The 15,535-nt window shown below is 41.5% G+C and overlaps 1 protein-coding gene across 3 annotated transcripts in view; it reads right to left on the bottom strand.

Annotated features, from left to right (window-relative positions):
* Positions 1 to 2,331: 2,331 nt before the first annotated feature.
* DGCR2 (DiGeorge syndrome critical region gene 2) overlaps positions 2,332 to 15,535 on the bottom strand; it is a 47,756-nt gene continuing 34,552 nt past the window's right edge. For all 3 annotated transcript variants that reach the window (XM_075515796.1, XM_075515797.1, XM_075515798.1), the window contains 5 exons: positions 13,433 to 13,609; positions 11,180 to 11,383; positions 6,484 to 6,636; positions 5,558 to 5,794; positions 2,332 to 4,775 (listed from right to left, as the gene is read on the bottom strand). In XM_075515796.1, the coding sequence (XP_075371911.1) occupies positions 4,534 to 4,775; positions 5,558 to 5,794; positions 6,484 to 6,636; positions 11,180 to 11,383; positions 13,433 to 13,609 (1,013 nt within the window). In that variant the 3' untranslated portion in view covers positions 2,332 to 4,533. The remainder of the gene's footprint in view (positions 4,776 to 5,557; positions 5,795 to 6,483; positions 6,637 to 11,179; positions 11,384 to 13,432; positions 13,610 to 15,535) is intronic.

Here is a 15,535-nt window from a genome sequence, read left to right as displayed (position 1 = left end):
CCAGGCATCTGCCAGCCCGACACCCAGGGTACTGCAAGCGCAGCATCTCCACTGCCATCGACTCCAACCCACTCAACATTCAAGGTGCACAATACTGGAAAATTAAAGCTATGTCGTACCGTAGCAGGCAGGTAATGCAGGCTGTTGTTAGGGGAAGCAGATCTTTACTGCCAAAAGCGTCTATTCCAAAGAAACAAATATTTCATTTGGAACTGGGGAACGTCAGAAGCAAAATGTATGAACTTTGATTTGCCTCCTCTACACTAATCTGCTCTAATTTTAGGGTCCAGCTCCCAACTTGCAAGGGAAATTTAAAAGACATTTCTGTATATTGCATGTTCCTTAGCTAGGGAGACAAAAGATGTTTCAGCAACAAAAAAAAAAACCAAACCACACATCTTATGGATTGTGCGAGGCAACATTGAAATTTCAGTGCTTTGCCACTGAAAATCCACATCTGAAAGATAAAAACTTCTTTAAAAACAGCTTCAAATTCATTTAACATTAGATGGGAAAAGAACAGTAATTACTGGTCACAAAAACATTTTCTTCCCAAGTGAAACTCAAGAGACTTGAACCAGGCCATCACCCCGTGACACCTGTAGAGGCAGAGCACCCGCCGACTGCAAGATTAAGCCTTCAGAAAAAATTCTGCACCTACTTCATTCTTCTTCTAGATCAGCGTCCTGCCATGAATAGGTAAAGGAATAGTCTGAGGCTCAAAACCAGACAAGAATGAACATTACGCAGACAAGCTCTTTGTACATCTGAATGACAGTTTTGATCTTCTAGCACAGAATGAAACCCACCATCCTTCCAACATTACAATACTCTACAACTCACCTAGTAAAAAAATTAGAGGCTGCTGTAAGACTGTGTACAGGTGTCACCGATAACACCGAGAGAAGTGAATATCTAGGGCTATTCTTGAAGGAACAGCAGAGACCTCAATATGGCACCACAGTATGTCGTAAGGATAGGGAATCTGAGGAGCGGTTTTGTCCGAGGCCACAACGGGAGGTGCGAGCCCTGTGCAGAACCGAGTGCTGCGACTTTACAATGACTGCAGTCAAGGACATCCCAAGAGAAATGTGTTCTCTGCTCACGCATGCTGCCGGGGATGATGTGGTAATGCCATCTCCCCCGCTGGGTCTGGAGGGACATTTGGGATGCATCAGTAGTTAGGAAAAACATCCAGAGAAGTGAACGGAGGGGGGATCAATGCAAAAAACAACTCCAAAGATCTCATCAATCTAATGGCAATCAAAACAGAAAGGTCTTCCTCGGACAACCATCAACCCTCCGTAATTGGCGCTCAGGACAAACTGCCTACCAGTCACCTTGCCAAGGGCAAGGAAAGTTTGCTGAGGAGTCAACTGCTGTAACTCTTCCCCAGTTGGTCCAGAAGTCTGAGTAGTTGTGACATTTTCTACCACAAAGGCTCTTGCACCAAGAGAAAGTATTCAATGTGAAAATGCTACATTAAAAAGGGGGGAAAAAAACCAATTTTATTGCCAAATTAGAAGCTCACCAAGAAGTAAATGAGCTGTACTTAGTGAGCTGCTCTGTTCAAGGCAAAATTTCACTTGTTTACAGTTAAGATGAAGAAGGACAGGGGAAAAGAGAGAAAATAGCAGCCTCCATGCTAATATACAAGTGGGAAAGGCTCAGAAGCAATGGGGAAAATATCACACCGAGGCTTCTACAAAGAAGCCTCCATTGGGCATAGCTACAACAAGGAGCCACCATGAAGTTGCCAGTTGTAACAGAGCTTATTTTCAAATAAAATTCACCACAGAACCGAAAGTAAAATAAAAAAAGTGTCAAACAGATTCCCGCAGTGTTAGGAGAAGTGTGAGGTGAGGTATCCATTCACCTCAGCCATAAAACACAGCTTCAGAGACTAAACCAAGCCAAAAGGCCTTTTGTTATTGCGCTAGGATACTACAAAGAACAAATATTCCATCTGGCTTCAAAAGAGATTGGAAGTTTTCTATTTTGCACTGCTAACAAAATATTTTTCAGGAACAGATTGTAGTAGCACAGACTTCGCATCCTACTTACGTGTACACTATCACAGCCTGCCCTACAACAGTGTAGCCAGCTTGAGAAAAGTATTAACCCTAAGAGCCTAGTTTATATCCCAGTGCTTAGCTTCACCTAGCTGGACGCAGCACAAAGGTTACTGTCTACAGTATGTGTATATATATATATCTATATATATAGATAGATATCTATATATATATATATCTCGCCACCCAGAAACACGCACACACGCATTCGTACCTATAAAACTAAAGAAAAATCAGTACATACAATGTATAAAACGTATGAATGTGCTCAAAAATGCACAAAACCCGCTTTATTTTCATACTTCAGAAATGGTCGATAATTTGTACGCAGGGTTCTGACTACTGCTATCCATCCACTTCATTAGACCAGGACTTGAACTCAGAGGAGGAGACAGTAAGGGATCCCACAGGGTGGAAAATTGCTCCTCATTTCGTATCACTGCTGTTAGAGCCAGTCAAACCAGAGAGCACAACGCAGGCGGTGGTATGGCTCCAGGCGGAGAGGCTTCCTAACAGTGCTTCCTCCCACTCGTGTGCCAGCAGCGCACCCCAGAACTGTGATTCACGCTCTCCGATGGATTCAAGATTGTTAGCAAGTGTCTGAATGTCAAGACACCAGATATGATCTCAATAACGAAACTCAGTTTTCTGTGCAAAAGGAGTTGAATTGTCAAGACCAATCCCCAAGTACAGTATAAGCCTATAGGCAAGACACAGAATAGAAAGTAGCAGCATATTCAATGGGGAAAGAGTCAGCTGCACTGGGAAACCACAACAGTGGGGTAGGATTTGTCATACAAGTATGATTTCTCATCATTACTAGAAAAATAGATCACATACACACTCCCATGCAGTGTTTTCTTCCTGTCCCTCTAGGCTTGCACCCTTCATAAGGTAACAGGAGAACACTCACAAGGGGCATCCTTTACAAATTCCTTATAATTCATCTCATCTGCTGACTGCTACAGTAAGTCAAGGAGAAGCAGAGGCAAGAGGAGGATAGGGGAAAAGGGTAAATTATTTGTACACTGAAATCCAAACTTAAATTTAAAATCACCTGTAAAGATTATTTTGCACTCATTATCAAAACCAACAGTGCTTAACTTTGGGTTTAGTGAAGGAGTGAATGAATCTTTTTGCCATCTGTAAATTAACGTAAAGAGTTCAATCTGAGAGTTCTTCATCAAATTTAAGATGACATATCAGTCTGAAGCAAACTGCTGTATTGATTTAAGTACACTAACCTCATTATAACCTCTCGTGGGACCTGGATAAATGGTTTATGGGGCACAGGGGAAATCCCTAGAATAGGGTTGGCAATTTATGGGACTCCGATAAGGAACAAGTGTCCAATTAGAATTAAACATCACATGTAGTGGGTGTTAATCACCGTTTTTAAATGGTATTTGTAGAACTGTAAAGAAGTGAAATGGAGGGGAGGGAACACACTTACATGCTAAATATAGCATGCAATAAGAAAAGCAAGAATGATGGTCTTTTATCCAGGCCAGTCTTATGCAACTGTTCACTGTAAAGGAATTAAACTACAAAGAAAAATATCTCAGTGTTCCTTATGGGATTATAACAAACAGGGGTTTCATATAGTGAAGTCGGACTGCATCAAATTGCTCCCCGTCTCTTCCCTAAAGTACTACCTAACACACATGAGGATTCTACCGAAGGGACACAAGCATTACACAGACCTAGTTTTCTTTATGGGCCAGAAGTTAAACTGACAATATGAGATTTTGCAGCTACCAACAACAAATAATTGTAATTGCAAATCCTAGTTTTCTTAGTACCCACTTGTCACATATTGGGTAGATCATTCACCCTCCAGTCCCTATGGTGTTCTGAAACAGCAAGGCAGATCAAAACACACCGATGTTTTATACTGTGTAACTCTTACTTGGTGGCATGTGTTTTAGCTTCTCAGTGCTCCCACTCTGTAAAACAGGCCCCCAGCCCCTTCCCCTGCAGTTCCATCTTCTCTGCCTTTTCCAAGTGTAGCACTGAAGCAAGAGAGAAAGCAATTGATTGAACGGTGACTGCCCCCGCCCTCCTTTTCCATCAACTGTTCCCCAGGTCCAGTGGTATCCAGCCAAATCCAAGCAGCTTTTTTCTGATGTAGATTTCATTTCCTCTCAGGTTAAGAAAACAACAAACAAAAAAACTACCCATACTTTTCACCTCCTTAGAAGTCAAAGGAATTCTCTGCACTCTTTTCCATAGCCAATGGAAAAAAAAGAGCAGTTATACAATCCATATTTACAGGACAAACCGATTAGTGAATGAATAACGACAGCCAAAAAACAAGAGGCACAATCCTAATCTAGAACATAAAAGCAGTGTTCAGAAAACAAAGTGGAGATTCCTTCTGAAGTTCAAACCACGGATTAGTGTTTGTCTGTGCAAACAGTTGCTAAAACTATTTCTGACCGGCAGTTGGGTTTTCACTCCTTTATACAATGGTATTGAGAGAACAGTGGCTGTGACGGCTGCCCGCAAGAGTTTCTGCCGGTGTGTTTTCATTTAGCGGTGTGTCAGGAGGGACAAGAAAGGTGCTGCTGTCAGCAGAGTCTTCCAGCTCCACTGGAGAAGGACCAACTGAAGGAGGAAGCGATCCCTCTGTAAGCTGTGGGGATACATCACAGTTTCCTAGCGATGGAGGACTGCTTTGCACAGTCTGAGAAAGAACTCCATCTGCAAAGGACAAAACCAAGCAGAATCAGAACGTGAAGTATATCATTTCACATTCCCAAATAGATTTACTATCTGTATTTCTGGTAGCTCTGAGTTTTTCCTGGTTTTGCATTAATGCACAAAGAGATGACACTGCAAAAAAGGAAAATTATGTAGCAAAAATAAAACTTTGATATATAAATAAGATACTTGCATTAATCAGGCTCACTTATCTTGTGAGATATGCTGCTGTAAAATCCCAAATTGGAATGATTTCTACAGTATGTGAATATCACAGCTGCAAAACTGAAGAGCACTGGATGAATCATTAGAAAGTGATATTTTTGGTCAATTTTTGGGGGGTGTGGGTGGGGGAAGTGGGGAGGAGAGAAGATGCCGGATATATTCTATTCAAAATCTCTCGTACTTGATATTTGTTCTACTTTTTAATACCAATCTCTATAGACCTATCTCCAAAAGACCAGAAAAGGTACCAGCATAGTGGAAACTACGTAACCAGGTAACCCATCCAAGGTAAGGCTTGAAAATAGGTAAGGTCTAAGAGTTCAACTGCTTGCAGCATGGATTCCACTTGTAATTTAGGTGATCCAAAGAACCTTTGAGAAATGGTTAATGATACATTTTAACAAAAGACTTTTCCATCGCAGAAATAGGGGATTTGATCGTGAAATATATGTTTCCCATCACAATCACTTAAACACATGATTATAGTTTAAAAAAAAAAAAATCTACCCTCTAGCCAAAATGAAAAAGAGGAAGAAAGGAAGTTATTGCGCGCGTACCTGGAGTGGAACAAAGGATGCTGTCTGGATTGACAGAAGCCTCATAAGGAGGAGGTGGGTCATCTGGATGTTGAATATCTGGATACTTGTAAGCAGTATAGGGTGGAGGTGGATCATGGAAATGAAATGCCCCACCTTCCCCATCATCTGAAAGATGCAGTGGAGTAAGGCCAGTTCCAAAACCATCAGGACCATAATCAAACCCAGGCATCCTGCGGCCCAAGTTAAAATGGTGCACTATTTCAAGAGAAGAAAAAAGAAGTAACTAACTTTATCCCATGCTTTCTTCTTCAATTTAAGGCAGACCTCAACACCTTTTTCCACTTTTCACACCCAAGGAACTTGTATCTCCTGAAGACCTAAAAAAGTCTACATAACCTATACAAGTCAACTCACTGCAGTTACACAATGATACTCAGGCCCACTTGCTCCCAGCCTGCTTGTCCTGCATCACATCTAAATTTGTATCTAACCTCTTCAAACTAAGAAGATCATTCACACATAGAAGGTATTTCAGATTTGGACCACATACAAACAAAAAAATATATTTCCATTATCAGCTAAAAAAGTTCAGGTTTGAAGAACCTACCAAGACACACACACACAGGCACAGTCAAAAGGAAGACCATGACATTTCTCACCTTTATGTACATCAATCTGTCAATAATAAGCATGAGGCACAAGGTAAGTGTTTTTATAAAACTTTTTTTTCTTTGAATGTGGAATGGTTCAGAGAACCAAAACTTGTACAAACCGTGATCAGTTCAGGCAGCCAGTGCAGAGCTACATTTGAGTACAGTACCGACTAGAATCTATAACCAGACTTCCACTGATGTTTTCCACAGATTTGTATTTCTTCTGCTCTCTTTGTTCTGAAGCACATACACTACTTAGATCAAGACTTGTTACAGATACAGGCTACTTACAATTTGCTCCAATCAAAGACTCTATGCGCTCTCTCCGCCTCTGGCGTAGCCGGTGGACCATGAAAAGCAGCAGAGAGAGGATGAGGAAGGAGGAAATGCAGCTAACGATCAGACGCATTCCACCGGCCATTGAGTCAAACAAACTGTTGCCATCTGTTACATAAAACATATAAAAGAAGTCTGTTACTTTTGTTCAAGGCTCATTTTTCTTGATGTTCTTCTGTCAGTAATGGAGAGATAAATGCAGAGTGGAGATCCATTAGCCTGGTTTAACACTTCTCCATATTTCAAAAGTGTAAGAAAATTATGAATCATCAGGTGATTTATCTATTTATTGCAAGAAGATCTAAACATTTCTAAACATATCTTAATCAGCAAAAGGGACAAAATGTTGAAGGCTTCAGGTCTCTGAAAACAGGAAAAAGGAAAGGTTAACAGCATTTTGCACAACCATTTGTCTCCCTGGCATGGCTGAGATGTTATACTAAAGAGGACAGCAGGTCTGGAAGCTATGGGAAAGGCCTGAGAACTATTTCTGCATGACTTCGGACATCTTGACTTTTACATTTCCAACAACAAAACTTCTAAACGTTGTCATTATCACCAAGGTGTGATCATCTAAACTCCGTGTGTCATCGGTACCTTGGTTAGCACCATTAAGTGACAGGAACTAAAAATACCTTAAAAAGGTGAATCAACATGATAATCACCCTTCAGGAACTGAAGAGATTAAGGTAAACAGGAATTAAATCTTTTCCTAGAATCACATAGAAAGCAAGTGGCAGAACATGAAACAGACCGAGGAGCTTAGGACTTTGAGAGCTCTATACCATTGCTAACCAGATCCATGCTTGGAAGGCTGTTGTGAGCAAATGATCACTGCTCTACCAGTGCCAGACACGAGAGGTATTATTTTTTCACAACTCAACTAATCGCACTTGGTTATGCTTAAGTAGCACGCACACATACAGATACTCTACACAAAGAAAAATGACCTAAAAATGACTATGCTGTGTTCTTTGCACCAATTTCCTGTTAAAGAGCTCTGAACGAGCAACGCATCCAGGTTAGGTGTGGATAAGAAACGGATGAAGCGGCTGCACAACCTGGTCACCTAGTGCTACAGCACACAAGTACTACCAGGTACGAACCCCCCTCCCCAGCCACCGCAGAGACACCGCACTTCCTAGAGCAACCAGCCAGAGCCTGGCCACCTCTCCTTTCCCACACCCACCACAGCTGCAAGAGCTCTCTCAATACTTGTCCTTTCACGAACAGCAGCTAAAGCTGTATCAAAGATTCCTTACAAAAGAAAGCTAAAAGCCTCACAAAAATTGTAAGCACTGACCTGCTACAAATGCTAGTAACAGAAAAATCCACCTAATTTATACATCGTTAAAGTACATGGCTAACAGGCTGGTATTTATTACGTAATGCATTCTTGGCAACAAGAAATTCATTTAATAGTGCACTATGCATAGAGCTCGAACATTACACCCTCTCAAATCTGGCTGTGCAGTACAAAAGCCTCTGTGCTGTCAAACCTTTTAGCAACTCTTACTGCCAGAGCGTAAAGCAATGCAGTCATGCACCTACCAACCAACACACCCTCCTGAACACTACAGACCTGCCGTTGTTCCTCCTCCGTTTTACAGCAATGCCGACTTGATGAACACCATAAATTAGCGCTAATAACTGCCTTAAATGAAGTGACTTAAGTAAAATATACACACAGGCAAGCATGACACAATCTTGCAGGCAGAAAGCCTGACTTCCATGTATTCTCTTTAGGCCAGCTACAACCGCAATTCTTGGACCTTCTGGGGCGTCTTGGGCCTCTATCACACTGCTCCCAGCCTGTGAGAGCTCCTAATGTTCAACCTGTCTGGCTGGATAAACTATTGTCAAGTCAAGTCCTAGATTAAAAAAAGACAAAGACTCAGCTTGTACCGAACAAGGTAAGTCATCACAGAGATTTCCAACCCACATAAATACAAACAGATTATTTCAGAAAGGCTGTTTTACATTCAATACAGTCGTAATATCCTGTAACTGCACCAGTTTAGTCACTAGAAAAGCTTCTGCACCATCAGCTCTTCCGAAGTGTTTTATTTCTTTTATTACCTTTTCACAAATAAGAGTTGCAGCTCTGTCTAAACAAGAGCCACATAGAAAAATTATTTTCTACCACATCCATGGAGCAGCAATAGACAGACTACCTCTGTTTCAGCATTAGTACATGAAAGATTTTCCTCTGCTATTTATCTTCAACTAAATGAGAAGCATCTTTCAAGAGAGTATAGCTGTGATTGCTCAGCTTACTCCTACCACTGAAAAACTCCCCTACTACCAAGTCCTTGAGTAATATTTGTTATCCACTTGTAATCATTGCTCACCCACTCACACTGCGAGAGCTGATTACCTGCCAACCCAACAGCAGGATTTATTTCCCCTTGGTCTCTCCTTGGGTGATTAATTTACTTACTGTTGATTAGTAAACTGTTTTCTTTCCTTCGCAACAGAGCTTAGGGAAGATATATGTAAGAATTGGACAAAGATAAATACATGCTCATTAAAGAAAGTAATTCATTAATTTTGTCATCTGGAATAGTCATTTATAAACACCCAGAAGGAAAACTGAAATGCTTCATTTAAAAATTTCACTGTTTATCACTAGCTGAAGTAACTTCATTATGAAGGAAGTTTGACAACTGCTTGATGATTCTTCTCTCAAAAACTAAGTCACTAAAAAAACCAGAACACTTCAGGCAAGGGTATAATGAAACAGTCTTATCTAGCATCAGTACAGAAAGAAGAGCTTATGGATCAGAAAGGATGTGGTAAAATACACTCTTCAAATCAGTATTCATGAAATAGTTAAGACCCACAGCAATAAGCAAGGATTAAAGAACACAGCACAAGGTTATCCCAGGTCATCTTATCCTGTCTGCTGGATGATGCTTTGCTGACACTGTTCCTGAAGATAAAAAAAAGTGAAGACAAAGTCTTAACTCTGCTCATAAGAGTAGGAGGAAGACTCCTGCTTTTCCCCCCCTATTTCACCAACCAACCTGCAACACTAGCTACAAACATCTGTTAAGCTTAAACCTCAGAACAAGTGTGAATGACAGCAAGAAGGAGCCAGTGGCCTTTAATGATTAACTTCTGTAGTTAAGATAAATAAGAAAGACTGCAAGTTTGGAAGCCAATAAGCACCCGTTTTTTGTAACAGACTGAAACAGAAGCTTTTGATGGGAAGAGTTGACCTTCCGTGTTTTCTGCAGGAGTTCAGAACAATAGTTTTAGTGCACTCAGATAAGATTAGGTTATTTTAAAATACCAGGAAATAACAGTATCACAGAATGGTTGAGGTTGGAAGGGACATCCTGAGATCATCTAGTCCAACCCCTGCTCAAGCAGCATCAGCTAGAGCAGGTTGCCCAGGACAGAGTCAACTGGGCGTTGAATAGCCCTACAGATGGAGACTCCACAAGCAACCTGCTCCAGTATTTGACGACCCTCACAGTAAATTCCAAGTAAGATCCATTTCTTTTCGCAGGTCTCTCTACAGAAAAATAACCGCCCCAAAAACCTACATCCCCAAATGGTGACTGACAAACAGTTCAGTCAGTCAACTGAAGACTTTACTGATCCAAAACAAGAAGCTGCACTGAGATGCCAAATCCAATAAGCAAGGTTGCATGTCCTGATTATTACTGAAACTCTATATAATTTATAAACTTTGCTTCCCACGTGATCCCTACATGCAAACTTACACACACATAAATGCTCATGTCCAGAAAAATGATCACAGAATCACAGAATCATATAGGTTGGAAAAGACCTTTAAGATCATCGAGTCCAACCATAAACCTAACACTGCCAAGACCACCACTACACCATGTCCCTAAGCACCTCATCCAAATGTCCTTTAAATACCTCCAGGGATGGCGACTCAACCACTTCCCTGGGCAGCCTGGTCCAATGCTTGATAACCCTTTCAGTGAAGAAAAATTTCCTAATATCCAGTCTAAACCTCCCCTGGCTCAACTTGAGGCCATTTCCTCTTGTCCTATCACTTGTTACCTGGGAGAAGAGACCGACCCCCACCTCTCTACAACCTCCTTTCAGGTAGTTGTAGAGAGTGATAAGGTCTCCCCTGAGCCTCCTTTTCTCCAGGCTAAACAGTCCCAGCTCCCTCAGCCGCTCCTCATAAGACTTCTGCTCCAGACCCTTCACCAGCTTCGTTGCCCTTCTCTGGACATGCTCCAGCACCTCAATGTCCCTCTTGTAGTGGGGGGCCCAAAACTGAACACAGTATTCGAGGTGCGGCCTCACCAGTGAATGATGCTTAATTACCACTCAAGAGAAGTCTCTTCTTTTCACAACAACTAAACATGACGAAGGAACCATGCAAGACGGTCTACTAAAAATCCACAGTAGTGTCAACCTCCATACAGAAAATAAGCTACTGCTTCTCCTATATAAGTAGCATCAAGGATGACAAATTATTTCTAGCCACAGTCTGAAGTGTTTCATTTCCTGTGATTTGAGATCTTTCCCCACAGGGGCTTTGTACCCAGCAATGCTGAGGCATTGAAAGGATGCATCATTTCAAACAAAGTTATACCCGAAGATAACCAAGTTGAGCACTGAACTAATTTTTCTTGACAAAACTGTAGCAGTCAACTCTTACCTGGGTCTAAACATGTAAATTTGCAGCATTCCTTAGGGTCTTTGCGATACTGCTGACACCCCTGGGGCCGTTCACACAAAGCAGCCACACACATTTCAGGTTCACCATTGTGACATGTGCAGCTCAAACAGGGATCATTCCCTTTTGGAGTGAAATAGTAGCCTTCATCGACAATGTTGTCTTTGATATCAACGCAAGTCTGGCCTAGAACAGAAACACACATCAATATCCAAGTGTCTGTGAGCCTGCCAGACAGGAGTCCAGCTTATTCTGTTACATTAAGTGATATGTAAACATAAGCAGACCACCAGTCAAAAGCCACACCTTCACATTAAAGCAACTGTGAAAAGGGATCTCCAAAGAAGATAATGGGTAGTCTGGAGGCACACAGGGATGATTTACTGCTCAAAATTGGCAAAGTGAGCTTTAAGTATTTGATGGAATTGACACACTTTTGGGCATCCTCTCCAAGACACAGGAAAGCAAGTGGTCTGAGAAGTTTAAGCTTCACTGTCAGTGCCTGCTGCAGCTCCCTCCCTCTCTCCTGGTACTTAGGAAAAGCTGGATCTTCTCTGGACCAAACCTGAAGGACAGTCTTAACAGGCCAGGCCTAAAAAATGTGCATCTAGCTACATCTTGATCCCTGGCCAGCGGAGGAAGTTTAGGTGTCTTCTGTCCACTGTCCTTTCCTCCCACTGACCTAAAGGCAGGTACCAAAACCAGAAAGAGGGAACACAGGCAGCCCTGGGACCCGCCAGCTGAAGCAACTGCTCAGGGAGGGCAGCCTGCCCCCTCCAGCCTACGCACAAATTCAGCTGGGAGGGTCCACAGGGAAGTTCAGACTGGAAGAGACCTGAGGAGGTCCCCAGCTCAATTTCCTGTGCAAAGCAGGGTTCGCTATGACGTCCCAACAGGTTGCTCAGGGTTTTATCTAATCTGGTCATAAAAACCTCTGAGGATAGAGGCTGCACAACCTCCCTGGGAGTCTGTTCCACTCTTGACTACCCTCACGATCAACAGTTTTCCCTGGCATCAACTCAAATCTGTTGTTTCAGCTTAATGCCCCTTGACTCCTGCCATGCACCACTGTAAAGAGCCTGGCACCATCTTCTTGATAACCTCCTTGTAAGTACTGGTAGGCTGCTATCAGCTCCCCTGGAAGCCTTCCCTTCCAGGCTGAAGGAGCCCCGTTCCCACTGCCTCACCTCAAAGGACCCACACTTCAGCCCACATCACTATCTTGCTGGCCCCACTGAACTCCCCTCAATTTATTAAGGTCTTGTCAACACCTTTCTTGCACTGCGAGGCCCAAAACTGGACACAGCATTCTTCTGCTCAACTTACGCATCCAATACCCTCACCCTCTGGTTAACATCTTGGCAGAGCTATTGCCATCCTTACATCATCCTGAGAAGATGACCATCTTTTGGTCATCTTCTGATCATCAGAAGGTCATCTTTCAGTCATCTGATCGTCAGGTCATCTTTTGATCATCATTTTGACTAAACACATGTCCTTCTATATCAGATTCCAAGATTTTATTACATCTCAAGGTAGACAAGGCAATATCCTGTCCTCCTAATTTTCAGTATTTCAGGTGCAAAAGCAGGCAAAGAAGGGCTGAATTTTCCTCCCCTTGCCATCTTGTCTTTTTCCTGCTTTAAAGAAAAAGCAAAACTAGAAAAGCTTCAAGAACTGCAGTAAAAGTTCAACAACTTTTCTCCTTCTTGCAAAGAAGCACCATCTATATCAGGTATCTTAAATATTACCTGAAAATACTGCCAATACCTCTGTTGGTATAAAGCCTTTTGGAGTAAAGAAATGCAAGATACAGAATGAAAGCCATTTTTTCCACTTTAAGTCAGTAGCTCCATTTGCTTCCCCCCTTGAATTTGCTATATTCAAAATAAACCAGAAATAAGTGTTTCCTCATTTTCATGTGAAGTTAATAATTTACAAGTGATATTTACTAATAAGGCACTTTTTTTTTAACCTTTTTTTTCAAGTATACTTTATTTTGGGGCTGATATAGCTGCTTAACAATCATTTTTTAGTGAAAATCTGTACTGTGGCTGACAACCACACATTATGATGCTCTTATTTATTAAACCAAGCAGAAATTTAACTTCGCCCCCCTTTGTTTTTTAATTCACTGGGCAAAAGGTAAAAAGGATAACTAACCAATTCCCCCATATTTGTTATATGCATATTTAAACACGCAACAGAGTTAACACTGAACTAAAACCGACTTACTCCTTTTGCAGAGGAATGAAGATTTCTCATAGCAGTTTTCAGCATACCAGCTGTGTAAACCATGGTGCCGAAGGGTAGGAAAATGGAAACACTGAAGCTGGGCACAAAGAACGTTTTCATTTTCAGACATAGCCGTACCAAAGATAGGGTCAGGGGGTAAAAATACTTCTGAAGAGCCTAGAACAAGATGCATTGGTGTAAGCAGCCTGCGGGTATGCAAAGCTTTAGAAAGGCTCTGTAACATCCCTCATTTCATGCACACCAACTCTGCTACAAGGCTACCGTCCTCTAGCTTTAGCTTCCATTAGCAACATTCCTCTGGGGGAAGGCAAACAGTGGGGAGGTAAGGGGTGACTCAGAGAGAAGAGGCTGCTGTTTTCAAAGTACTGGGTAATTTTGTCATTCTGCACCAGTAGGAGTGATGTTCTGGTATCTCCACAAGTGCTGCTTTCCAGACTCCCGTGAGGGTTTTGCCTGCCAATAGTTATGCACCCCTTCAAACAACGCTGACTTGCTACTAGTGGAGCAAGAACCCCTATCAGTCTTGTATCTGGCACTCCAAGCACCTACTAGTGCTTCCGAAGATGTGTGTACATCTATATACCGTGCAGCGCACTGCAGAGCCGCTCCCCCACTCCCATGCCACTCAGTGCAGAGCAGTGCTATGCAGAGAACAAGGCTGCAATGCCGCTTCTGCTGCTGCAGTGGTGGTATGGACTATTTGGTCCTTCCCACTCACGTAATTGTTAAGAAACTGTATTGTGATGGGTTCCAAACAGTGCAAGAGGTGTTGAGGGCATTTTATAACTTCTAAAATGTTTCTCACCAGTGTCTCACTTCACTTAAATCTGCTGGTATGCAAAACTGCAGAGACTAATGGCAGACCAAGACACAGCAATTGTGAAAATTAGCCTATTTCCTATGTTTTCAGAAGCCCACTTTCCAAATCTGCATGCTTAAACATTGATTTTAACAGCTCTTGCAGTTAGCATATTACACAGTCTTCTCACATGATGGTCCTTTCAAACACTGTTAGGCATGATGTTTTTTGTTTAATTTAAATGCAACTAGGTTCTGCTATCATTTTTTTGAGGGCTTACCTTCCACATCTCCCAATAATGGATTAAAATTTCCAAGCTATAGAACCCTAAATCACCACAAATTCTGTAGTGAGTCTGCCTCACTACAAGTCAATGAAGCTTAACTGAAGCTTTTCAGAAGCTACTAAAGGCTACTATGTACTTTATTTCATATAGGTATCCCTTTATTAAATAGAAAGCTTGCAAACAAAAGAATATATAGTATTGAGAAGGCTTAGATTTATATAATGCATCAAATTAAATAAAACTTACAATAAAAACAGGTATCATGATTTTTCTGTAATTTATGCCTCCCTGGTTGCAAGCATTCTGTCAGCAGATGGCAGTGCAGTCAACTTTCCAAAGAGCAAAGAAACCCTTTTAAGGAGAATCGTTTGGCTTGTTTTTCCCTTGGGCTTCACAGGAGAAACCTACCTATATAAATAGTTTTGTCAGACCAGAAATCCCTATTATGAGAAAAAAAAAATTGGACTTTCCTCCCTCTCTTTCCCCTTCTGTCCAAAGACATCTTTAGATGCTTTACTTTAAGGAACTAATGAAAATGTTCCTGCCTCCACAAGAAGGAGCAGTTTCCTCTGAATATTCAGTCAACTCTCTCCACTTAAGTGACAAAAGAAATCAATAGTTTCGTGCATGGCAGCACAGTAAACAAGTACTGTCATTAGAAAGCTATACAGGGTTCTACTACTTCTCACATATCAAAGGAACTATTTTTTAAGACCCAACCATTTAGCCAAATTCTGTTCATAATTATGTATCTATACCTAATAAACAGTTTTCCTTACAGATTTTCCATTACTGAAAATTGTATATGAGAAGAAAACTATTCAGATTAGTTTTCAAATGCTACACTGGAATTCACAGTGCTAATGTTTAAAACAAACCCCTTTGGTTTTACATTTTCCATTACCTAAACCAGTACAGCATTTAGACATTCAATTCTACGCATAAGAGTTCATATAATGACTTTAAGAATAACAAATCCCTCAACTGAATTACTTAC

Source organism: Mycteria americana, chromosome 13 (assembly GCF_035582795.1).
Source record: "Mycteria americana isolate JAX WOST 10 ecotype Jacksonville Zoo and Gardens chromosome 13, USCA_MyAme_1.0, whole genome shotgun sequence".
Taxonomy (NCBI): domain Eukaryota; kingdom Metazoa; phylum Chordata; class Aves; order Ciconiiformes; family Ciconiidae; genus Mycteria; species Mycteria americana.
This window is presented reverse-complemented; position numbering and strand designations above follow the sequence as displayed.